We start from the raw sequence: 26,126 nt of genomic DNA on the forward strand, positions 1-26,126 counted from the left end.
TGAGAGAAATAAAAGTAAGGGATTTCGAATTTGATGCCCATGTATAGCGGGCAAGTTGACTAATAAAAAGCAAATAGGCAATTTAATGGGAATGGGAAAAAAAAAATTGTTATAAATCCATAAAAAAAAAAAATGTTTTTCACCATAAATTTTAATAAAAAAAAGTACTTTATCTTCAAGATGCTCAACATTTGACAATTTTATTATGTAGAACTGACTCTTCTCATTTATTTTCAAGAACTAAATCAATAAATTTGACCAAAATATAACAAATTTTCAAGAAGATAAATATCTCTCTACCTCTACCTATTTCTATTTGATATGTGACTTGAAAATACCTGTATATTTGGTTCGGTATTGATTTTAAAACAAAGTGTTTTGTAGTGATTTGCAAAGTTGAAAATTTTTGTATACAGAGTTTTAAAATATTTTTAAAAATTTAAATCTCTGATTCAGGATTTAGAAATGCCAATACAATACTAGTACCTATATTGAATGAGTCAAAACAAGTTACCTCAAAGCACACCAAATAATAATAATAATAATAATAATAAATGCATACATAAAATAAAACAACACCATCAACTTAAAGCAAAATCAAATACGTAAAAGCAAATAAATGCAAAAAAGCTGCTGTTAAGCTAAATTATTAATTGAAACTTCTACATGCCTGCCGCGCACTGGACCGTTGACTGTAGTTGCTGAAAAACTAGTGATGGTATGACCAATACAAAAAGCCGCCAGTTCAGATGCTCATGGAGCTCATAATTAATTTTGTAACGAATTCGGAGGCATGTTTTTAATGGATACCAAGACCAAACCGAGGTTACTGGTTGCTACTGCCATGTCCGTCCTCTGCCTATCTCTCCAAGTCAGTGTCTCCCTCGGAGCTAATACCATCTCTGCAAGCCAATCCCTCTCCGGTGCTGAAGCCATTGTCTCAGCAGGTGGGGTTTTTGAACTGGGATTCTTTACGCCAGGTAATTCTTTGAACTCCTATATAGGTATTTGGTATAAACAAATTCCTCAGAGGACAGTAGTTTGGGTGGCAAATAGAGAGAGACCAATTTCAGATAGATTTTCTTCCGCGTTAAGAATCTCTAATGGTAATTTAGTTCTATTTAATGAATCCCAAATTCCAATTTGGTCCACAAATGTAAAACCCACAACCTTAGCCACCACTCAGGCAGTTCTTCTAGATAATGGAAACCTTGTCGTAGATGATGGGTCTCGTCCGTCAACACTTTTATGGCAAAGTTTTGATTATCCATGTAATACATTTTTACCCGGTGGTAGAATTGGACACACAGGGATAAACAAAGGACATAAAATTGTTCTCACTTCTTGGAAGAGCTCTGAGGATCCTGCCCCAGGTGACTACTCTCTCGAGCAATTCTTAATTGGGAGCGAAGTGTATTTTGTTATGCGGAGTCGCACTAGCTCAGAGATTTCCTGGAGCACTGGAACTTGGAACGGGAAGACTTTCAGCTTGGTTCCTGAGATGAGGCTCAATTATATCTTTAACTACAGCTATGTTTCAAACGCAAACGAAAGCTATTTCACCTACGATTTATATAATTCTTCTTTAATTTCTCGGTTTATAATCGATGTTTCGGGGCAGCTTAAGCAAATGAGTTGGCTGCGGGATGGTGGATGGATTTTATTTTGGTCTCAGCCAAAAAACCCATGTGAAGTTTATGCTGTTTGCGGGGCATATGGCAGCTGCATTGGGAATAGCTTGCGCGATTATTGCCGCTGTTTGACGGGGTTTGAACCAAAGTCGCCAAGTGACTGGAGTTTGACGGAGTCTTCTGGGGGGTGCGGGAGGAAAGCTGAACTGCAGTGCCGGAACACAGACAGATTTACAAAGAATCCAGGCATGTCATTGTCTGGAGCAGAAAAAACTGTGCTAGTTAGAAACACTGCAGAATGTGAGGCAACCTGCTTAAATGACTGCTCTTGCACTGCTTATGCTTATGAGAGCAATAGTTGTTTAATTTGGAATGGAGATCTTATGAATCTAAACCAGCTGGCACTGAATGACAGCAGGGGAAAAGCTCTGTATGTTCGAGTAGCAGCTTCTTAGTTTCCGAGTCCAAAAAGTAAAAACGGAATACATATTGGTATTGTGTTGGGCTCAGCATCTGGTTTTGCTGGTTTTCTTGGCCTTTTTGTGTTTGTAGCTTTAAGAAGAAGAAGAAAGAAAATGGTCGGAGCTGGAAAATCAATGGAGGGTTTGCTGGTGGTCTTTGAGTACAGGTACTTACAAAATGTAACAAACAACTTCTCAGAGAAATTGGGAGGAGGAGGATTTGGTTCTGTCTTTAAAGGGACATTGCCTCAGTCAACAGTTATTGCAGTGAAGCAGCTTGATAGCATTAGCCAAGGAGAGAAGCAATTTCGGGCAGAGGTTAGCACAATTGGGACAATCCAACATGTTAATCTTGTTCGCCTTCATGGTTTTTGCTCTAGAGGCATCAAAAAATTGTTGGTCTACGATTACATGCCAAATGGCTCTTTAGATTCTCACATTTTCCGAACTAACAATTCAAAGGTATTGAACTGGGAAACAAGATATCAAATTGCTCTTGGGACTGCAAGAGGGTTACGTTATCTCCATGAGGACTGCAGAGAGTGCATAATCCACTGTGATATCAAGCCAGACAATGTTCTATTAGATGCTGAATTTTGTCCAAAAGTGGCAGATTTTGGGCTGGCAAAACTCGTGGGAAGGGATTTCAGCAGGGTCTTGACGACCATAAGAGGGACAAGAGGTTATCTTGCACCAGAGTGGATTTCAGGAGTAGCAATAACAGCAAAAGCTGATGTTTACAGCTTTGGAATGATGCTTTTTGAAATTATATCAGGAAGGAGAAATTCAAAGTACTATGTCGAAGATGAAGTAAGTTTCTTCCCGATTTGGGCAGCAAGCATAATTATTGAAGGAGGTGATGTTTTCAGTCTTTTAGACCCAAGGTTGGAGGGAAATGCTGATCCAGAAAAGCTAATCAGAGTTTGTAGATTGGCTTGTTGGTGCATCCAATATGAAGAAACTCAAAGGCCATCAATGGGTCAAATTGTTCAAATCCTCGAGGGGCTTGTAAACGTGAACTTGCCGCCGCTTCCAAGGTTATTCCAGGCTTTTGTTGATAACCCGGATGAAATTATTTCCTCTACCAAATTGTCCTCTAGCCCAGAGAGTTCACAAGCAGGCAGCGGCATGTCCACAGCTTCATCTAGAGTAAAAAGCACCGAATCTTCTTCATTATTGATGTCATAAAGGACATTGCAATTCCACCGAAGAATATCATTTTGCCATTTTTTTAATTTTCTTTGCATGACTAAAACTTGTGTGGTTAGATAATAAATATATGCGTTACCAGTCACTTGATACCCTGTTTATCTATCATTAGCTTTCCTAATACCATGCAAAAATCTTACATAGTATTATTTTGACGACTTGGAAGATTTCCTATGTTTTCCAATGGAAACTTGTTTTACATATATTGTTAAGTTTATGGGTTAGCCTGTCAATATGGAGTCTCATAACTCCTCGTCCTTCCAAAGGGCTTATTACAATTCTAGCTATGATGGCGTTCTTTCAAAACATTTCTTGAGCAAATGAGTAGCATGCATATTTAGCTTACTTGCAGAGATTCAGTATCAGTTTAAGCAATCTGAGGAGTTATGTACTGCCTGGAAGTAAAGGGACTGACAGAGCTTAGACAAGGAGCTCTATTGGCATTAAAGCACCCACTGCAATCCATGAGGATGAGAGAGATTAAACAATAATATTATGACAAAAATGTAGTAATTTTTGTTGGCTCCAGCACCCAACATCTTTTTGCAAGTTTTAACAGTTAAAATTAAATTCACTTGTTTGCTCGATAATGAAAGAACTCTTTAAGTTACTGCTAAAGTAGAATTTTTTGTTACCAAATACCAATTTTGTATTTGCTGCACGTTTACAAGAGAGGCAGCTTGAGTGCAGCAGTATTAGCATTAAATCTAGTTCTTCATCAACAAACTAAATACATTGAGATAGACAGTCACTTTGTAAGAGATAAGGTTCTAGATAAGCCAATGGAGATCAGATATGTTCCAACTGAGAAACAAATTGCAAATATTTTCACCAAAACTTGAGGAGCTCTTTGTTATCCGATTAGTCAATCAGTAAAACTTGAGTTTGAGGAGGAATATTGAGGTCTCTAATTATCTGCCATGTCAGATTGTTGGAAAATCAGAGAACAAAGCTAAGAAAAACTAACACACACAAACAGCAACAAGATTTGTTGAGGTTCGGCCAAGATTGCCTACGTCCTCGTTGCTCCAGTGAGAGCTTCTGCTATTTTATTGATAAACCACTATTTACAGACCAAAACTACAATGATGAATCTACGCAGATACACATTCTCGAACCCAATTTCCAGTTACACCTCTGTTCTTCTTGTTCTTTATTTGTTCACTCAGAACTCTCATCAAGAACCACAAAACCCAACAATAAAGAACACTCAAAAGAAAAGCTCGATTTTCAGGAATTTTCCCGCTCTCTTCAACTTCCAGAAATTGGTTTTCCCATACTTTTTTTGCTCTTTTGGTGAAGAAGAAAGCTATTTATAATGAATGCTTCCTCAAAACGACGTAGTTCAGCTTAACTACTGCACCAATGACATTAGAGCACGTAACTATTCTGTTAGTTGTTAAAATAAGAGTAAAATAACCATTTTTCCACTCTTTATTTCCAGATTGATGAAGTGCACCGTTTTGACCATTAGAAGCTTCAAACCAGATTCTGCACCAAACCTAAGTAGCACATCACAGCAGCACAGCAGCATTACAAATAAAGTTTGAGGATTAAACTTCACATATCTCCACCTAATCCTCAAATTCAAAATTAGTAGAAACTCATCACTATCCTAGCAAAAAACAACCATCATCAAATTAGCCTGCTCCAATTCGGAGCAGATTCTTGCAAGTATTGAACTTGCCAACGGTAAGCACCTTTGTACCCATATCAGAAGGATTAAACTCACTAGGAATTTTCTTCAACTTAATCACCTATTGAGCTGTCACATCTCAGATAAAATGGTATTTAACCTGAATATGCTTAGACCTATTAAGAAAAACTGGATTTTTACACAAGTGAATAGCACTTTGACTATCTGAGTATAAAACAACCTGTTGATTTAGAGCTTTAAGTTCTGTTAGTAAGCCCTTAAGCCAGATAGCTTCTTTTGCAGCCTTTGTTGCTGCCATGTACTCAGATTCAGTGGTTGATATGGCCACCACAGGTTGCAATTGAGACTTCCAACTTATGCAATTCCCACTCAAAGTAAACATATAAGCCGATATGGATCTCCTCCTATCTCTATCACCAGCATAATCAGAATCCAAATACCCATTTAACTCAACTTCACTCGAATTTCCTTTATAAACCAATCTTTCACTTGCAGAGTGCTTCAAATATCTTAGTAGCCATTTCACAGCCTCCCAATGATCTCGACCAGGATTGGCCATGTACCTACTCAAGACACTAATGGTATAAGCTAAATCTGGCCTAGTACAGATCATAACATACATTACTGATCCCACTGCATTTGAATATGGTACTGCCACCATATCTTCCTTCTCTTGCTTTGTAGCTGGACATTGCTCACTTGACAATTTGAAATGCCCACAAAGGGGAACACTAGCAAGTTTTGCACCTTCAATAGAGAATCTGGACACCACTTTTTGATTGTATGAAGATTGAGCTAGTTTCATCTGATACCTTGATCTATTTCTCTCAATTGCAATTCCCAGAATTTTCTTGGCTTGTCCAAGATCCTTCATGTCAAACTCAGACTTGAGTAAATTCTTCACAATATGTATAACTTTATCATTTGGACCTGCCAGCAGCATATCATCCACATATAATAAAAGATACACTGCTTTGTCTGTCATAGTGTCCTTAAAATATAAACAGCTGCCAAAATTACTTCTCACAAAACCAGCTTTTACCACAAATGAATCAAACTTTTTATACCGCTGTCTTGGTGACTGCTTAAGTCCATGTAATGATTTCTTAAGGAAACACACAAGATCTCCACTTTTTTCCTTAATTTCAAAACCTTCAGACTGCTTCATGTATATAGTTTCTTTTAATTCTCCATGAAGAAACTTAGTCTTAACATCCATCTGTTCTAACTCCCAATTAAACTGAGTTACCAAAGCCAACATGACCCTAATGGTTGTATATTTGACAACTGGTGAGACGATTTCATTGTAGTCTATGCCTTCCACTTGAGTGAACCCTTTAGCCACTAATCTGGCTTTAAATCTCACTGGTTCAGACTTTATCATTCCTTCCTTGACTTTGTAGATCCATTTACAATCTATAATCTTCTTATTTTTAGGAGCTGGTACCAGATCCCAAGTCTCATTTTTATATAAAGATTCCATTTCTTCAACAATAAATTATTTCCATTGTGCAGCTTTCTTTGATTTCATAGCTTCCAAATAAGTTCTTGGCTCATTATCTATAAGATCTTGAAATGCCACCAAGGCAAAAGCCATGAAATCTACATAGCTGTATTTCCTATTAGGCTTCATTTGCCTTTTTGCTCTATCTCGAGTTAACAAATATCCTGGTAACGCTATGTTTCTGTGTCCTGGACTTAAGGATTGTTACCTTGCTTGTTCATCTTCTAAATCTTCATCTGATTGAGCAGGTGTATGCTTTTCTGGTTCATCAACACTTGCAGGTTCAAGGACAGCTTCATCATATGACTTATCACTTAGATTTTCATCCTCATGACTCTCCACCTCAGGAAGTAAGTTAAGACTCCTTGTTTCCAGCTTGTTACTCATTTCATTTCTTGCACTGTTAATAACTTTACAAGTCATAGAAGTTTCATCAAATATCACATTTCTACTTATAATGACTTTATAACCCTGACTTCCTCTATCCCAAAGTCTATAGCCCTTAACACCTGAAGGATAACTTAAGAAAACACATTTTATACTCCTAGGTTCAAGTTTTCCCTCAGATTGATGTACATATGCAGCACAACCAACAATTCTAAGCTTGCTGTATTCAGGTTTCTTACTAAGCCTCACATGTTCAAGAGTTTTAAAATTTAAAATAGTAGATGGTGATAAATTTACTAAATGTATAGCTATCATAACAGCCTTACCCCAAAACAATTTAGGCAAACCAGATGAAATCAGCATACATCTCACCTTATCAAGCAAAGTTCTATTCATCCTTTCAGCCACATCATTTTGTTGTGGTGTGTACTTTACAGTTCTATGTCTCATAATACCATGGGACTTACAAAAATTATCAAATCTCTATTACAAAATTCTAGGCCATCATTGGTTCTCAAGGTTTTTACAGATTTATTAGTTTGATTTTCAACAAGCAATTTCCATTCCTTAAACTTGGTAAACACTTCATTTTAGTCTTCAAGAAGTAAACCCAGACTTTTCTAGAAAAGTCATCAATTATGGATAAAAAATACCTATTTCCATCCTATGTTTGAACCTTTGCAGGACCCCACAAATCAACATAAATATATTCCAACATAGATTTAGCTCTGCTCGAACCCAAGTTAAAACTAAGTCTATGTTGTTTGCCAAAAATGCAAGTTTCACAAGATTCTAAATTGCTGATTAAGTCCTTACCAAACATATTTTGTTTGTCCAAATAATACAGGCCTTTCTCACAAATGTGAACCTTTTATGCCACAAAGCAGTTTTGTCTATAGAAGAACTAACAGATGCATTACTCACATTAGTCACTGTCTTACCAAGTAAGACATATAGGCCATTTTTCTTTACACCCTTCATAACTACAAGAGAGCCTTTAGTCACTTTCATAGTATATTTTCATATTTACAGGATAGACCAGATTCATCTAACATGCCAAGAGAAATTAAATTTCTCTTCAAATTAGGAACATGTCGTACAGAAGTAAGGGTCTTAACAGTACCATCTAACATCTGTAGTTGTACATTTCCAATACCAACTACTTGACATGACCGGTTGTTTCCAAGGAGAACTTGATTTCCATCACACTTAGTATATGAATAGAAACAACTTAAATCAGGGCACACATGAAAAGAACAACTAGAATCTAACACCCATTCAGATTGGTCTTGACTGGAAGACATAACCAAGACTTCTGAAGGTTCCAAACCTGTATAAGCTACTGCTAAGTCACCTACTTCTTAGCCTTTATCCTTTTCATCTTTCTTTTTCTTAAAACAATTTTTAATGAAATGTCCCTATCTTTTACAATAATAACACCTCCTAACTCTTGTCCTAGACTTAGATCTAGGATTCTCCCTAGATTTGCTCTTATGGTCACCTTGACCCCAGGTTAGTGTGGTATTTCTACCCTTACTATAAGACCTTCCCCTTTATACTCAGATTTCAATTCCAAGTCTCGAGACTTGAGGGCACTTACTACAGTTTCTAAGGACAAAGAGTCTCTACCATATTCAATAATAAGAGGTAGGTCTTTTTCTCTGCTACTGCAGACTCATCGAATCCGGCCCATCTATGCTAGAGACTACCAGTGTAGGAACCAGCTGGCCTGTACCCTCCATAGTACGAAGTGGAAAGATTGGTTGGAACTCCTTACTTATCTATATCAATAATAATATATATTAATTAAATAAAGTCTATGTAATTACGAAGTTAAGCATTATCCCTATCATCAAGGAAGTGATTGTATAAGCTAATGCCCTTTTCCCTATATCGAGTTTGAGATGGCATTCTTCACTTCTCTATAAGTTTCAGGTAAGGAGTTTAACAATACCATAGCATGATATTCATCATCAAAAACAATATTACAGTTTGCAAAACTCAGTATTAAGTGATTAAAAGAATCAAGGTTAGCATCTAAGTCCTTAATGCTATCCATTTTGAAACCAAAAAATTGATCAAGTAAAAGAATTATGTCAGGTAAAGATCTGACCAAGTAAAGCTGTTCAAGCTTCTGCCATATCTATGAAATAGTACTCACATCGTCAACCTGCCTCAACACATTGTCAGAGAGATGAAAGATTATTGTGCTCATTGCAATTTCATCAATCTCATGCTCTTTTTCTTCGATGACATCTGCTGCATGTGACCCATCGATCGCCTTTGCCACCTTCATCTGGACCTAGACAGCCCTCATCTTCTTGCGCCAGAGCAAGAAGTCTCCTTTGCCATTGAAGACCTCAATCTCCAATTTCATAGACATCCTTGGAATTAGCCAGAACCAAATCTTTCTTCCAAGATTTTTAATCAAGAACTCACCAAGAACCGAAAAGTGCCCAATTCACCAAGAATTGAAAATACCCAATTCACCAAGAATTAAAAGGAAGAATACCCAAGTTACTGAGAATTGGAAATACCCAATAGCTCAGATACCACTGTTGGAAAATCAGAGAACAAAACTAGGAAAAACTAACTAACACAAACAGCAACAAGATTTATCGAGGTTTCGGCCAAGATTGCCTATGTCCTCGTTGCTCCAATGAAAGCTTCTACTATTTTATTGATAAACCACTGTGTACAGATCGAAACTACAATGATGAATCTACACAGATACACATTCTCGAACCCAATTTCCAATTACACCTCTTTTCTTCTTGTTCTTTATTTTGTTCACTCAGAACTCTCACCAAGAACCACAAAACCCAACAATAAAGAACACTCAAAAGAAAAGCTCAATTTTCAGGAATTTTCCCGCTCTCTGCAACTTCCAGAAATTGGTTTTCCCAGACTTTTTCTGCTCTTTAGTAAAGAAGAAAGCTATTTATAATGAATGCTTCCTCAAATCGACGTAGTTCAACTTAACTACTGCACCAATGACATTAGAGCACATAGCTATTCTATTAGTTGTTAAAATAAGAGTAAAATAACCATTTTTCCACTCTTTATTTTCAGATTAATGAAGTGCACCGTTTTGACCATTAGAAGCTTCAAACCAGATTCTGCACCAGACCTCGGTAGCACATCACAGCAGCACAGCAGCATCACAAATAAAGTTTGAGGATTAAACTTCACACAGCTAATGAGCTATACTATTTGTTATGACAGTTGTTTTTGTGTTGAGTTGGCAAGGTCAGTTGTCTAAAGCTGTTAAGCTGTTAAGTGCTTTGTCGGCTAAGGAAGGATAAGTGGGTTTGCTTTCTTTATCTTGGATAAATAGCTTTCCATCAATAAGATTGATCATAGAAGCATTTTCAATAAATACAGAAAGTTTCTTCCTCATGACTTTTTCTCTTTAGGTTAAATTTTCCTTTTCTGTCTGCATCAGTTGATATCATTGCCTCCCATTCTGACCACAATATCATCATTGGGATTGATACTAGGGGAAATGATGTTTTGCTTCACATTTCAAATGTGCTCAGAATAAAGGTCTGTAGTGACACCTGTTATGCTTCTTAGTTCTTAGCTATAAATGCTTTGGGTATAGCTTGAAAAGCGTAACATATTATAAGCCGCACGCAGCATCAATTCTACTCAGAATATCATCTGAGATGATAGTGAAAAATGGTACAAAATGTATAAAGAATTTTTATCAAATATTCTTGGGGCTAATTTGTGGTTGCTGTTTTCTCTGATCAGCAACCTGTTTTACACAATTATCTTTCAAGATTACATCGCCTAGCCTAATAAGATATACTACTAATAAGAGTTTCTTAATTGGAACCAACTTGTATTTGGTTTTGTGGAATAGGTATAGCTTAGAGATTTTGGAGCAGTAAATATTGGAATAAAAAGACTTTCAGCCTGGTTTCTTAGATGAGGATAAATATAGTATAAAAGCAGTTTCTAATTTTTATTTATTTATTCATTTTTTAGCTTGGTTTTGTGGTTTTTGTTCCAAGAGGTCATCTTGCACTAGAGTTTAGAACCCAAATCTGAATTTTGGACAGCAAGCGTTATACATGACTGAAGGAGGGTGATGTTCTCAGCCTATTAGACCAGAGGTTGGAGGAAAATGCTGATGAAGTCGAGCTCATTGGAGCTTGTAAGAGAGGCTTGTTGGTGCATTCAAGATAATGAAACTCACAGCCCATCAATGGGTCAGATTGTTCAAATCCTTTGAAGGGATTATGCATAATCCACTGTGATATTAAGCCAGAATATATTCTTTTAGATGCCAATTTGTCCAAAAGTGTCAGATTTTGGACTAGCTAAACTTGTGGGAAGGGATTTCAGCAGGGTGCGGATGACCATGAGAGGGAGAAGAGTTAACTCTTGCATCAGAGGAGATTTCAGAAGTAGCCGTAAAAGCAAAAAGCTGATGTTTACAGCTTTGAAATGCTGCTTTTTGAAATTGTATCACGGATGATAAATTCAGAGCACAATGCAGTAGTGGATGTGAATTTTTTCCCAATTTGGGCGGCAAATGCAATGTTGGAAGGGAATGCAGATGCAAATGAGCTTTATTAGAGTTTGTAGAGTGGCTTGTTGCTGCATCCATGGCAAGATGATGAAACTTAATAGGCCATCAATGGGTCAGAATCTCAGATTGTCCAAATCCTTGAGGGACTTGTAAACGTGAACTTGCTGCCACTTCCAAATTTTTTTCCAAGTTTATTTTATTTTAAAAGGGGATGAAATTATTTTCTTTACAGAATCTTTGTATAGCCTAAGATAGCCGAAGATTTAACGGGCAGTGAGCGCATGAGTTAAGCTCCAAGTATCTATAGCTCACCTAATGCCAATGCAAAAATGTTACAAGTATTATTTCATCGGTTTTCTGCAGGGGGTTTCATAACTTTTTCCTCCTTTTCGATAGCTTATTTCGATTCTGACGTGATGGAATTCTTTCAAAACGTTTTGAAGCAAATAAATATAATTAAATATTTAAATTAATAATGTAACATTATGAATTTTTTTTATAGCTATCCCCATAGCATTATTGTTGTTAATTATCTATCTGTCCCGAACGCATTAAAGTAGTTTCTGTTTGTAAACTATCCTGTTTAGTAAAAAGTAAAATTTTAGTATTTTTGCAAAACTTATATTATTTGTGTGTACTAGAGCTTTATATCTCATTTATAATTAAGTGGTATTATTTGGAAATTTTATTTTATTTGTTTATAATTTATTTCTCATTTTTATGCAACTAGTATTTTGTGGCTGATGATCTTTATAGCCGAAGCCACAGTACAGCATCATAACTATGGGCTATTCCTTCTACAATCTGGTGCCGCATTGAATGTTAAAGGCTTGTCAGCAATACTCAGCGTTCCTCGAATGCATCATTAGTGGCGATTAAATAGCGATCATTGTGAGGACTCAGTCAACCGACCACTGCGTACATAACTTTATTATTATTATTATTATTTTAATATTTTTGGATCAACATTTCAACTATGGGATTTCAACCATGCTAAGAGTTGATCTGTATTGTAGGCTACATAAAATCAGTATTTACAATAGTAATGAAATCAAGTGGTAAACTAGATTCTCATCCTGGTACTTAAATCCAGAATCTTAAATTATTATTAATAATTATTATCAATTTAGTATTTTAAAAGAACTTATTTATAACAGTTTTGGCGATCCAATTTATGTTAGATGCTATAATTTTATTGGGTAATATAATAATTTTCAAGTAAGGACATTCACAACTTAATTAAGTTGTAGATCAACTATTTAATTAAGTTGTAGATCAACTATTTGTTAGCTTTTAAAACAATAATTTTGCTTAACATTTAAGTTAATTACTTCATTAATTCTTTCTATTGCATTGTTGATGTATATTATAAGAAAATTTAACCTCGCTAGAAATTTTTTCACACACATGATTGGGAGCGATTTTCATGAAAACAATGAAAAAAATTCTCTAAACATTCAAATTTATACATAATAATAATAATAATAATAATAATTTTTAAGAATATAAAATTGGCTTTAAATTCCAACCGTTGCCTCAAAATTAACTATCCTGTATTCGGCAAAAAACGATTATATCGCCAGTAAAAAACCATCCCACCGCCTACAATGAGCCATCTTTACGGAGATTTTGCATGCAAATCTTTTCTAAAGTCTTTTTTTTTTTTTTTTTCTTCTGTTAGGTTTAGATTAAATTAAAATTGATTTATTTATTTTTTTTAAATAAAAAAGATGTCTTTTAATAATGTCAAGTTAGGTCGAAATCCTACACCATACAGATTTAGTAGCATAGGATCATTTGAGGCAAAACGAACGGAATTTACAGGTTTAAAGGTTGAATTCCCTTCCTTTTTTTTTTTTTTTTTTCCAATTTTATTGTTGAGTTCAAAGAAAATTTCATTTTAATATTATAAAATATGATTGTTTCCACTTTTTTCCCTCCTAAAGAGCCCAAAGATCTTCATACTAATTTCTTTAGAATTCCATTGTGAGGTCTCTACAAACAAACCAATGTGTGGACCGCTAATGTGTGAATCGCTGCTAATCAGACCAGACCGTTTAAAGTCTCATGTAGTCATGTGTGCCTTGTATTCAAATTACATACATCGTTGACCAATACCTGGCCACGTGACTCTATATAAAAGTATGGTTTGGTTTTTGGTCCCTTCTCAATTAGCCTTGGTCACCCTAAATATCTAATTCATCTATTTTATTTTTATTATTATTATTATCTCCAAAACAAAATGTTTCAAAAAAAAACAAAAATAAAAACTTCTAAAACAACTAAACAAAAGTTGTTGTAGAAGAAGAGAGAAAAAGAATACAAAAATCAGCCCACGTGTACGAAAATTGAGCAATTGAATTACATTTCTTTGGAACCGACCCTACATTAATAATTATAACAACTAAAATTAGAAAGCTTTTTGTATATATCATGCAATGGGGATGAGAATTTACCAGATAAGATTGCATTAATCAGGTGTTATTGTTAAACGTCACCTTCAAAAACCACCTCATGCCATCCTTGAGAGATTGAAACATCAACAATCCATTTAAAGCAAAACATTCAGCAACTTCAACATTGGATTTTTGAAATTTATTGGGCCATATTTTTAAAGCATTTCTCCAATGGTCCCTAGCAGCCACACTCCAATAGCAGGAACATCTTTCTGCTTCTTCTTCTTTTTTCCCAATTTTTTCCATAAACTCCAAAATTAAATTTAATGAAATCATGTAATGGCTCTTATTGCAATAGCTTCCTTATATTTCATGGCTTTTACTGAAATTTGTAAACTAGACTTGTATTGTTGGAATTATGAAGTTTAACTTTTTGGCCAATTAGATTTTGATGAATTCAAAATAAAAATATAGCAACTCATTAAGAATATAAAGTGTATATGTTATTCAGTTGACATAATTCTGAAATTATTTTTCATCAAAAAAAAATTCTGAAATTATTTTTGCGATGCACCTGTAAATTATTTATGGATATGATCAAGAAACGTGTTTAAATTCATATGTTGTACATCCACAATTTAGAAAAATTAATCAATATATATATATATATATATATTTCCCAATCCTTAAACAAAATACTAGGCATTTAATGCTCCGTCTAATTGGTATGTGCAGATCACATGTTACTCGAAGGCCCACAATCAACGTCAATAAATGAACTCCAAAATCTAACCATTACAGGAAATAAAAAAGGGAAAGAAAAGAAAGAGATTATCACGAAATTAAGAAAAGAGTAATCAAATTTCAATCATATTTAATTCCTACCATATATATATATATATATATATATATATTTATTTGCATGAATTTCCTACTATATATTTTAAAGTTGAAAAGTAAACCAAAAATATTTGGAAAAATATAACTAAACCCTTAAAAATACACGAAAACTGGCCCCTTAAGTTTGAAAAACCATTACCTTATATATATACTTTATTATTTATTTTAAATTGCAAGATATATATTTATATATATATATATATATATATATATATAATGACCGTACATTGTTTTTTCTTTTTTCTTTTTTTTTTCTCCTTTCTTCTTCTTGAATATTGGGGTGGGAGGATTTAGATTATTATAGGAAACAATAGCTTTTAGCATTGGATTGATCTTTGTAAGAAGAAAAGTACACAATTTAAATAGAAAAAAGCTAGTAAATGACACCGTTTTGATGTATGTTAATTATTATATAAAATAAAAGGCAAAGCAATAATTTAATATTTATTTTGTTGCATAATGGTATAATAGGCTTTCACAAGTTGATTATCAAACAAAGATATTTTATAAGTTTTCAATTATCAAAAAAAGGTTGTTTACAAGTTTTCTTTTCTTTTTTTTTCTTTTTTCTTTTTTTTTTTGGGAAAAAAAAGATTTTCTACAAGTTAAATTTAGTTAATAAGTGATATATTTTTTTTAACCATGGTTAACTCATAGGCGTCAAGTGATTATTTTCCAAATTTTGGAAGATTATTTTTCAAACTTCCTAAAACAATGTATTTTTTTGTCAAACCTCATATGGTGATTCTTTCTATTAATATTATATAATTTATATTTCAAAAGATTATATGCTAAGATTTGAAAATGAATCGATCTACCTTATATTGAATATAATAATGGCCTTAAAACAATGTATATATGGTTCATTTATATCCGAGCGCATCATGTATCTCTAATTCTTGAAATGTTTTAATTTTACCAAAAAGGAAACATTATCAAGAGAGGATATAACAGTGCCAAAATCACATACTGAAAGAAAACCAAAACATAAACAGAATCAGTTATATTGTTAATTCATTTAAAAAAGAATCAGTTGTATTGTAAGTTACAATTTACTTTTGGTCGTTGTAATTATTAAAATAACAATTTTTCTCAATGCATGCTCGTAAAAAAAAAGAGACTCGAACAACGGTTAGTTAGTGCTATCTAAATCTAGATTACCCAAATGCTCATATTTATTTATTTATTTTTGGTAACACCATATTGATTCATTTAGAATAAATTACTATATATATATATATATATTGATTCATTTAGAAACAACATAAAATACAGATTTAATTAGTTGAATTTGAATTCGGTCTCCATTAATTATATATGTACAAACTGCTTCAATCGGTTACTCGGCAGGGTGGTTGATAGATATATTTTTTCTTAATTTTTAATATCGGGGTGGTTGATATCACTGACAGCTTTTTTTATGGTGACAGGACAACTTGAAAAGTAGTGGTCCACACTCCAGCAGACCACCACAACAATTTCAATGACATGGATATTTAATATTTATTAATAAAAGATTTTACTAAATTAATTACCAAATTAAAGAAATAACATTAACGTGAAATGAAAGCTCTGTAAAACCATTTATAACATGACCTGGACAACATATTGACGATTGAAACTTTTCATCTCTCTCTCTCTCTCTCTCTTCGTTTAATGAGATTGAAAGTTTTAGTATGTAAACAGTAGCTAACTTTTTGTTCGACCATGGAAATGAAGAACAACCAATTATACATGCTTGTTGTTTTCTTGCTGTGCCTATTTCTGAAGAACCATTTCTGTGTTGGACTTGGAGCTGATACCATGTTTGCAAACCAATCCGTATCTGGTGACCAAACCATTGTCTCGGCTGGTGGAGTTTTTGAGCTTGGGTTCTTCAAGCCAGGTAATTCTTCAAACTACTATATCGGCATTTGGTACAAAAATATCTCTGAGAGGACCGTAGTTTGGGTGGCAAACAGAGAGAAACCAGTCTCTGATAGATTTTTGTCAGCGTTAAGAATTTCACATGGTAATTTAGTTCTCTTTGATGAGTCGAAAATCACAATTTGGTCCACAAATGTGAATTCCACCGACTCGAGCACCGTACATGCTGTTCTTCAGGACAATGGAAACCTTGTATTGAAGAATGAAAATCATTCACCAAAAATCTTATGGGAAAGTTTTGATCATCCAGCTCACACGTGGTTACCTGGTAGTAAACTTGGATACAACAACAGGACAAAATCAAACCAACGTCTGATTTCATGGAAGAACTCAGAAGATCCAGCACCAGGCCTCTACTCTCTTGAGCTGGACACATCTGGAACCAACTCTTATAAAATACTGTGGAATGGTTCCAAGAGTTACTGGACCAGTGGAGCTTGGAATGGAAAAATTTTCGAAATGGTACCCGAGATGGGTTTCAACCTCTTCTTTAATTTCCAATATGTTACGAATGCTAATGAAAGCTATTTCGTCTACTATGTCAAAGATAATTTTACCATGTCTAGATTTATAATGGATGTTTCGGGACAGATTAAACAGCTAAGTTGGCTGCCTAAGGATAGTTGGAATTCGTTTTGGTCTCAACCGCCTCAACAATGTGGGGTTCCTAATTTTTGTGGCGCATTTGGAATCTGCAATGACAAGTCTTTGCCTTTTTGTAACTGTTTGATGGGGTTTGAGCCAAAGTCACAGCATTTTTGGGATCTGAAAGATTATTCTGGTGGGTGCAGAAGGAAAACCAATGTGAACTGTGAGAATGAAAGTCTTCTGACTAATGAAAATGATGATCGGAAGCAGAGATTTGTAGAATTGCGTAATATTATATATAAAGACCCTAAACTATATGTGCAACTAGGGAGTTCTGCAGGATGTGAATCAATGTGCCTAAAGAACTGCTCTTGCACAGCTTATGCTTTGAACGGCAGTGGTTGTTTAATTTGGATTGGCGATCTCCTAAATCTTATAGAACTCTCACAGGATGAAACGACAGGAAAAACTCTCTATGTCCGACTGGCAGCTTCTGAGTTTGGGAGTTCAAGGAATGATGAGAAAAATAGAGGAATATACATTGGTGTTTTTGTGGGCTCAGCTGCAGGGTTGGCAGTGTTTCTTGTCCTTGTTGTGATTTTAATTTGGAGACCAAAAAACAAGACGGTGGGAACAGGAATTGAAGTGGAAGGCTCATTGGTGGCCTTTGAATACAGATATCTGCAAAATGCAACAAATAACTTTTCAGAGAGGTTAGGAGGAGGAGGATTTGGTTCAGTTTTCAAGGGAACATTGCAGGACTCAACAGTCGTAGCGGTCAAGCAGCTGCAGAGTGTTAACCAGGGAGAGAAGCAATTCCGGACAGAGATCAGCACAATTGGAACAATCCAACATGTTAATCTGGTACGCCTTCGTGGGTTCTGCTCAGAAGGTACGAGAAGGCTGTTGGTTTACGATTACATGCCAAATGGCTCATTAGATTCTCACCTTTTTGGGGAAAAGAATTCGAACATCTTGAGCTGGAAAACAAGATATCAAATTGCTTTGAGGATGGCGAGAGGATTGTTTTATCTCCACGAGAAGTGCAGGGACTGCATTATACACTGCGATATTAAACCCGAAAACATTCTTTTAGATGCTGAATTCTGTCCCAAAGTGGGGGATTTTGGACTGGCAAAACTTGTCGGAAGGGATTTCAGCAGGGTCTTGACAACAATGAGAGGGACAAGAGGTTATCTTGCACCTGAATGGATTTCAGGTGTAGCAATAACTCCGAAAGCTGATGTTTACAGCTTCGGAATAATGCTTTTCGAATTTGTATCCGGGAGGAGAAACTCAGAGCCATCTGCAGATGGAAAAGTTGCATTCTTCCCAAGTTGGGCTGCCAGCGTAACAATCGATGGTGGTGATGTTCAGAGCCTTTTAGATCCCAGTTTGGAGGGAAATGCTGATTTGGAGGAGCTTACTAGAGTTTGTAGAGTGGCTTGTTGGTGCATTCAAGATGATGAAACTCGCAGGCCATCAATGGGTCAGATTGTTCAAATCCTCGAGGGGATCATAGATGTGAAAGTGCCACCATTTCCGAGATCTCTACGAGTTTTCGTAGACAACCAAGAGACTCTAGTTTTTTTCGGAGAGTCGTCCTCAAGCCAGAGTTGACAAATACAGAGCAACACATCAACTGCTTCCTCTTATCAGGCCAAGAGCGCATCCTCTATGTTGAGCTCATTGTCTTGATCATCTCCTTTGCGTTTTTTTTCTTTCGTTTTGTGTGTGAGTGATGGTTTGGTAGATAATGCTTGTGTAATTATTCTCGGCCTTGCATACAGTATTTGATAGTACAATTGAATTATGTGGAAAACTATGAACAACTTGAGATGTGTAACAGCTTTGAAGCATCTATTATGCCTTATTTGTAAATACAATTATTGTTGTTGCTATGTGGCTTCTAATTGGTGGGATATATTTCTGTATTATTATTATTATTATTATTATTATTATTATTAATATTATAGAGTATTCTTAAAAATGTAATAACAGGGGAGAGATGGAACTCTATATTGATGTGGCTTGGTAAATTAGTATTTGAAAATTTGCTAATCTATATTTTTAAATTTATATGCGTAACGATGTAGGCTTATGTTGGTAAGGTTCTGTTTGAAATTTATTTGACTTGCGAGGGAAAGCCTGCGGAGAAGATAAATTTTAGGAATTGTTGTACAGATGAACGCTGAATTTATTTTATTTTATTTTTTTTCTAACAAAAACATTATAAACTTGTAGTATTTTTATTTTTTATTTTTTAATTATGTTTTAAATTTTTTTTCTCATATATATATATATATATATTTTTGATAAATCATATTTGTTCTGTTTTAGTAACGCGCTGCCCTTGGAATTTAAAGACAGAAAGGTGTTTGAGAAAAAATGCTTCTCTACAATGCATGTCCAAGTTTGACTTTTCAGCGATGCTGGATACTGATCTACTGGACGCCTGGATGCCAAGGGTTCCGACCTCATTGAAAGCGACTATATATATATATATATATTTTCTTTTTCTTTTTCTTTCTAAATTAAGATGACCAAAATGCTGATACTCATTTAAAAAAAAATAAAATAAAATAAAAATAAAATAAAAAAAACATATATAATGCGGATTTTGTTGAATTAGAGCCTCATTAACTAATAATTGTCTAGTTTTTAAATCATTATTTGAAAGCAATAGCCAGAAAAGAAGTTGCACAAAATTACAATTACTTGGAAAAAAAGAAAACCATTATATATATATATATATATATATTATTGGAATGATATGCCACTAAGAGGAGAAAGTATTAAAAAATGATATTTTTGATAACCTGGACAAGTAACATTTGTTGACTAGATTATTTTTTATTTATTTTTGGAAAGTCTGATAAGAGTAGTTCTGGTGCGTTGAAGTATTAATTTTTTCTGCAGAATTTTGTTGTGGCCATGGATAAGAAAAACATTCCAAGACACATGGTACTTGTTCTTTTCGCGTACCTATTTCTGAACACCCATACATGCCTTGGAGCTGATTCCATCTCTGCAAACCAATCCATATCCGGTGACCAAACCATCGAGTCCGCTGGTGGGGTATTTGTATTGGGATTCTTCAAACCAGGTAATTCTTCAAACTCCTATTACATTGGCATTTGGTACAAAGAAATTTCAGAGCCGACCACAGTTTGGGTGGCAAACAGAGAGAGACCAATCTCCGACAGATTTTCTTCAGTGTTAAGAATCTCAGATGTTAATTTAGTACTGTTCGATGAGTCCAAAATCCCAATTTGGTCAACAAATATTGAGAATTCCACTACCTCTGTCTCTGTAAACGCTGTTCTTCAAGATGATGGGAACTTTGTCTTAAAAGATGGATCTAATTCGCCTAGAATTCTATGGCAGAGTTTTGAACATCCAACAAACACTTGGTTACCTGGTTGTAAATTCGGATACAACAACATAACCAAAACAAGTCAACGTCTAATTTCATGGAAGAATGCAGAAGATCCATCCCCAGGACTATACTCTCTTGAGCTCGACACATCTAACCGCGCGTACACAATACTATGGAATAGGTCTAAGGATTACTGGACCAGTGGACCCTGGACTGGACAGATTTTCGATCTGGTCCCCGAGATGACCGACAGTCCCATCTTCGAATGTACATATATTTCCAATATCAATGAAAGCTATTTCATCTATTATGTCAAGGGTAGCTCTACTAAGTACCCTCGAGCTGTCATGGATGTTTCGGGACAGATTAAGCTGCTGAATTTGTCGCCAACAAAACGATGGGATGCGTTTTGGTCCCAACCGAGACAACAATGTGAAGTTCCATATTTTTGTGGGGCGTATGGAATCTGCAACGAAAAATCTCTGCCTTTCTGTAACTGTTTGATGGGGTTTGTGCCAAAGTCGAAGAGCTATTGGGATTTGGAAGATTATTCCAATGGCTGCCAGAGGAAATCGAAATTGAACTGCGACAACGTCAATGGTACTGGTAACGGTGAGAGGGACAAATTCGTAGAAATGTCTAGCATGTCATTGCCTGAAGCTCGACAATATGTAACTGCAGGGAGTGAAGCAGAATGTGAATCAACCTGCTTGAATAACTGCTCTTGCACAGCATATGCTTTCGACAGCGATAGATGTTCAATTTGGATAGGAGAACTGTTGAATCTGAAACAAGTCTCGGTAGATGAAAGAAAAGGAGAAACTCTGTATGTTAGGCTAGCAGCTTTAGAACTACGAAGTCCTAAGAAAAGCAATGGAGGAGTTATTGTTGAGGTTGTGGGTGGAGCTGTAGGATCAACAGTTTTGCTTGGCCTAATTATTTTAGTAATATTGAGGCAAAGAAAGAAAATATTTGGGCCTGGAAAAGCAGTAGCGGAGGCTTCGTTGGTGGCTTTTGATTACAGATACTTGCAAATTGCAACAAACAATTTCTCGGAAAAATTAGGAAGAGGAGGATTTGGTTCAGTTTTCAAGGGGAAACTAAACGATTCAACGGTCATTGCAGTGAAGCAGCTTGATAGCGTTAGCCAAGGAGAGAAGCAATTTCGGGCAGAGGTAAGTACACTTGGGACAATCCAACATGTTAATCTTGTTAGGCTCCATGGATTTTGTTCACAAGGTAGTAAAAAGTTGCTGGTCTACAATTACATGCCGAATGGCTCTTTAGATTCTCACATTTTCGAAACTAAGAATTCAGAGGTGTTGAACTGGGAAACAAGGTATCGAATAGCTCTGGGGACTGCAAGAGGGTTATGTTATCTCCATGAGGAGTGCAGAGAGTGCATAATCCACTGTGACATTAAACCTGACAATGTTCTTTTAGATGCTGAATTTTGTCCAAAAGTGTCAGATTTTGGGCTGGCAAAACTTGTGGGAAGGGACTTTAGCAGGGTCTTGACAACCATGAGAGGGACAAGAGGTTATATTGCACCAGAGTGGATTTCAGGGGTAGCCATAACAGCAAAAGCTGATGTATACAGCTTTGGAATGATGCTTTTTGAATTAATATCAGGAAGGAGAAATTCAAAAAACCATGTAGAAGGTGAAGTAAGTTTCTTCCCGATTTGGGCTGCAAGCAAAATAATTAAAGGATGTGATGTTTTTAGCCTTTTAGACCAGAGGTTGCAGGGAAATGCTGATCCAGAAGAGCTAACAAGAGTTTGTAGAGTGGCTTGTTGGTGCATCCAATATGAAGAAACTCAAAGGCCTTCAATGGGCCAGATTGTTCAAATCCTAGAGGGAATTATAAATGTGAACTTACCTCCACTTACAAGATCTTTCGATATTCTTCTTGACAACTCGGACCCCAGTGATATCTTTTTTCCAGAATCATCCTCAATCCAGAGCATTCTCGGCTTGGAAACAGGGATGGCCACTACTACATCTTGAGTCAGCCTTGGAAAGATTTCAATTTCAAATGAGAATATATGTAAATTATATATTTTCTTATATTTCTCTATGCATAACCTACTCTGTCCCATAATATGATCTTAGTTCAATATATTGTTAATGTTGGAATAAATTAGTGTGTATGAAACTAAGTTTTAAATTAAATACTGTTTAAACATAAATGTGATTAAACTTTTATTCAACAAGCATGCAAATAAAATAATGACATATAATAATAAGTAGAGTTTATAGAAAAACCAGTTTAAATTGAGGCTAGAGTTAAATCTTTATGTCCTTGAGATGAATTTACAGCATTCAGATGCTCATAGTTGTATGCCAATCATCTCCCAAAATATAAAAATCTCTCTTGATAATAGTAGCACTTCAAATCATCATGATCAGTGAATTAAATTTGATTTGAACTCTCCCACATATACAACATTTAACTTTCTAAATGTTATGAATGTATAAATTATATTGAATTTAAAAAATAAATAATAATTAAAATTAAATATCTCTATTTATAAAGTTTTAAAAAATATATAACTAAAAACATATCTATTCATAAAAAATATTAAATGTAAAGATAATTTTTTTTTTTTTAACTATAAAGATATTTTTAAGTAATAAAGTGCTACTTTTTTTTTTTTTTCCCCATCAAAAAGTGCTATTTTTTTAAAAAGTAACAGTTATTGTGAATTAATACTTTATAAAAGGTAACAACCACTATAAAGCTATACAACTTATAGTATATGAAAAAGCACCATTTTATATTTCTATTCAATTTTGAAAAAAATAATTAATGTAATTTAAATTTTCCACCAATTAATTGAAATCCTGAATATGTTCCATTGCCAAAATTTTACTAAACATATTTCATCAATTGGAGTTTAACTTCGTGGAATTCTAATATGTACATATAAGCAAACGACAAAAAAAAAAAAAAATATATATATATATATATATATAAGCCAAGCAAGACTATGTTTCGGCAAAATCAAACAGATTTGTCAGATATGAATTAGAAATATGCCTTTTGTACTTTAAAATATTTCAATCCAGTTGGTCCATGGTGTATTGTTATACCTACACATCCAATTCAATTTTATGTTGGCCTTTTGCTCTTAGCATCGAAGGTCGAGGTTTTTTAATGCAAAACTACCATTTTTCAGATTAATTGGGATGGAATACTGTAGCACCAGACCTTGGACATAAGTTATTGGACTATTAGCTGGTGAGCTGGGCGATGACTAAGCCAAGTTCAGCATAGTACAATGAAGCTCTCACAATCAGGTTTTATGCTCCATCCTAATACTACTTTTCAAATGAAACGCACAACCGAACGAGCGCTGGATACGTTGGTTTCTAAAGGGCCTTTTTGCGTTTGACTGATGGCATTACCGATCACATTCATGTTGCTCGAAATTCACAATGAAAAGAAATGGAAGTCCAAAATTAAACTGTAAAATTTAAGGAAAACGGTATATAATATTCTATTAAGGTTTAATACACTTAGCACTCTGAAGTATACATGTTTTGCATTTTATCTCTCATATTATAAAAAGTATTATATTGCCCTTTCTTTTATTACAAATAGAAGAGGGAGATTTTCATCCAAGTCAAGGTTGAAACTTGGACATGAAGGTGTACTCTTTAAGTAAATTTATAACCAAACTAAGCCAACGAGTTCTATTATTTTTTCTCTCTGAACTAATATGTTTTCAGTCACTTTGATCTAATTTTGCATTTTTGAAAACTGAATTTTATAAAGTTGGTCATACGCAACCAATAGGGGGCAATTGGAAAATTATTTTATTTTATTTTTAACTGACGTGCAAGTCTAATTTTGTCAAATTTATTAAACACAATTAAAGAATTTAACTAAAATGAATAATAATAATAATAGAGGAGACCATGTGACACTTTTTGAAATTTAAATGTAAAATGGAAAATGTATAAAGGGAATATTCCATCTAGATCTGATAAGATTTGTATTAATTTCAATTTAATCTCTTATGGTTTGAAAATTATAGCAGGCACCTTTACAAAAGGAATAGATAAAATTATTTTGAGAAGTGTAAATAAAATAACATGAGAAAAAAATGAAAACTATTTGAAATCTGATCATGAAATAAATGATATTTAAACCATAGAAATTAAATTGTTTAAACCAAACTTTAAGAGAAGTAAATAAAATTAACTCTAATTGAAAAGGGTTAAATGTATTTAACTCTATTGATGTTCATGTTGAATTGCTACTATGTAATCAGTTGTGTTAAGAAGGAAAACAACATAAAAAATAATGACACAAAAAAATAAAAAATAAAAAATAACCTTGGGAGTGAGAACACAAGAAATAGACCCCCAAAAAAAAAAAAAAAAATCTAAATGAAAAGTTACAGTCGTAAGTTGGGAAACAGGGACATGAATAATGTATTGGCCACTTGGAAGGGCACGGTCATTGAAAGCTAGCTAGCCTTATTCTGCGAACATAAAAGAATCATGCAGCCACTGTACCATGAGACATTCAACGGTACCAGCCAAATTATATTCAAGCATCGACCTATAGTTTATTAGGTCCTCTACAGCATTACAAGGAAATTTTTGATTAATTACATGCAGGTAGTAAAATCGGAGCCCTTGGAAGTTTGAAGTCACTGTAAGTCTGCGAGACCTTTTCAGCAATGGTGGAAACCGGATAAGGAGATTCCAAGGACTCAATAGAGAATTACCCAAATTCCCATAAAATATGCAAGATTTAATTTATTATAGTTTTATTGATCACTACCTCTTCCAATCATTTTTATTCCTGTTTGATGTATAAAACTTTAGTGATTCCCCTTTCCGTGGGGTAAGGAGTACAACTACTAAAAGAAAAAGAAATGGCCCAAATTGATCAGATGACAATGCCACGGATATAAATACAAAATTACAAAAATAAAATCTTAAATCTTGGCATGACCTGGGCAACATGTTAAGATCTAGCTTAATTAGTTAATTGTCTATCTTCTAGTTCATTAGACTAATATATAGCAATTCTCAACGACGTTGAAGCAGCAAGGCTTTTTTTTTTTTTTTTTTTCTTTTTTTCTGCAAAATTTTTGTGCGGCCATGTATATGAAGAACAACCCGATATAAATGCTTGCTTTTCTTTTCGATAAGAAAATTAGGGTGTAGTAAAAATATGTATGACCAATGACTACTATGGATGAAACTGTTATTTTTATTCAAGTATTATGCAAGTATAAAAATAATGATAATTATAATAATAATAATAATAAATTTATAAAAAAATTGGTATTAAATTGAGATTAGAGTTAAACTTTATGTATTTAAGGCGAACTTATCATGCTTATGTGTTTATGGTTTTATAGTAATTGCCTTTCAAAATATAATGATTTCTTTTCATAATAATAGCATTCTACATTATCAAAGCAAACCAAAGTTAATTTGAACTTCCACGCATATACAACATTTATATTCTCAAATTTTGTCAATATATGCATTGAACAATAATTGAATTGATTGGATAAAACTAA

General features: G+C 34.4%; 2 protein-coding genes and 1 pseudogene across 2 annotated transcripts; all 3 read left to right on the forward strand.

Annotated features, from left to right (window-relative positions):
- The first annotated feature begins 569 nt into the window (after window positions 1-569).
- LOC107416947 (G-type lectin S-receptor-like serine/threonine-protein kinase At2g19130) lies at window positions 570-3,460 on the forward strand (annotated as a pseudogene).
- Window positions 3,461-16,289: 12,829 nt separating this feature from the next.
- LOC107416956 (G-type lectin S-receptor-like serine/threonine-protein kinase At2g19130) lies at window positions 16,290-19,021 on the forward strand. Its single transcript, XM_016025506.4, has one exon. The coding sequence runs from the start codon at window positions 16,393-16,395 to the stop codon at window positions 18,817-18,819; it is 2,427 nt and encodes an 808-aa protein (XP_015880992.3). The 5' UTR covers window positions 16,290-16,392; the 3' UTR covers window positions 18,820-19,021.
- A 1,034-nt stretch (window positions 19,022-20,055) lies between these two features.
- LOC107416940 (G-type lectin S-receptor-like serine/threonine-protein kinase At2g19130) lies at window positions 20,056-22,742 on the forward strand. Its single transcript, XM_016025488.4, has one exon. It carries the CDS (start codon window positions 20,134-20,136, stop codon window positions 22,585-22,587), a length of 2,454 nt encoding a protein of 817 aa, XP_015880974.3. The 5' UTR covers window positions 20,056-20,133; the 3' UTR covers window positions 22,588-22,742.
- Window positions 22,743-26,126: the final 3,384 nt, after the last annotated feature.

This window comes from Ziziphus jujuba, chromosome 4 (genome assembly GCF_031755915.1).
Source record: "Ziziphus jujuba cultivar Dongzao chromosome 4, ASM3175591v1".
NCBI lineage: Eukaryota > Viridiplantae > Streptophyta > Magnoliopsida > Rosales > Rhamnaceae > Ziziphus > Ziziphus jujuba.

Coding starts and splice junctions, on each gene's coding strand:
- LOC107416956 (XM_016025506.4), top strand. CDS start 16,393: ATGGAAATGAAGAACAACCAATTATACATGCTTGTTGTTTTCTTGCTG.
- LOC107416940 (XM_016025488.4), top strand. CDS start 20,134: ATGGATAAGAAAAACATTCCAAGACACATGGTACTTGTTCTTTTCGCG.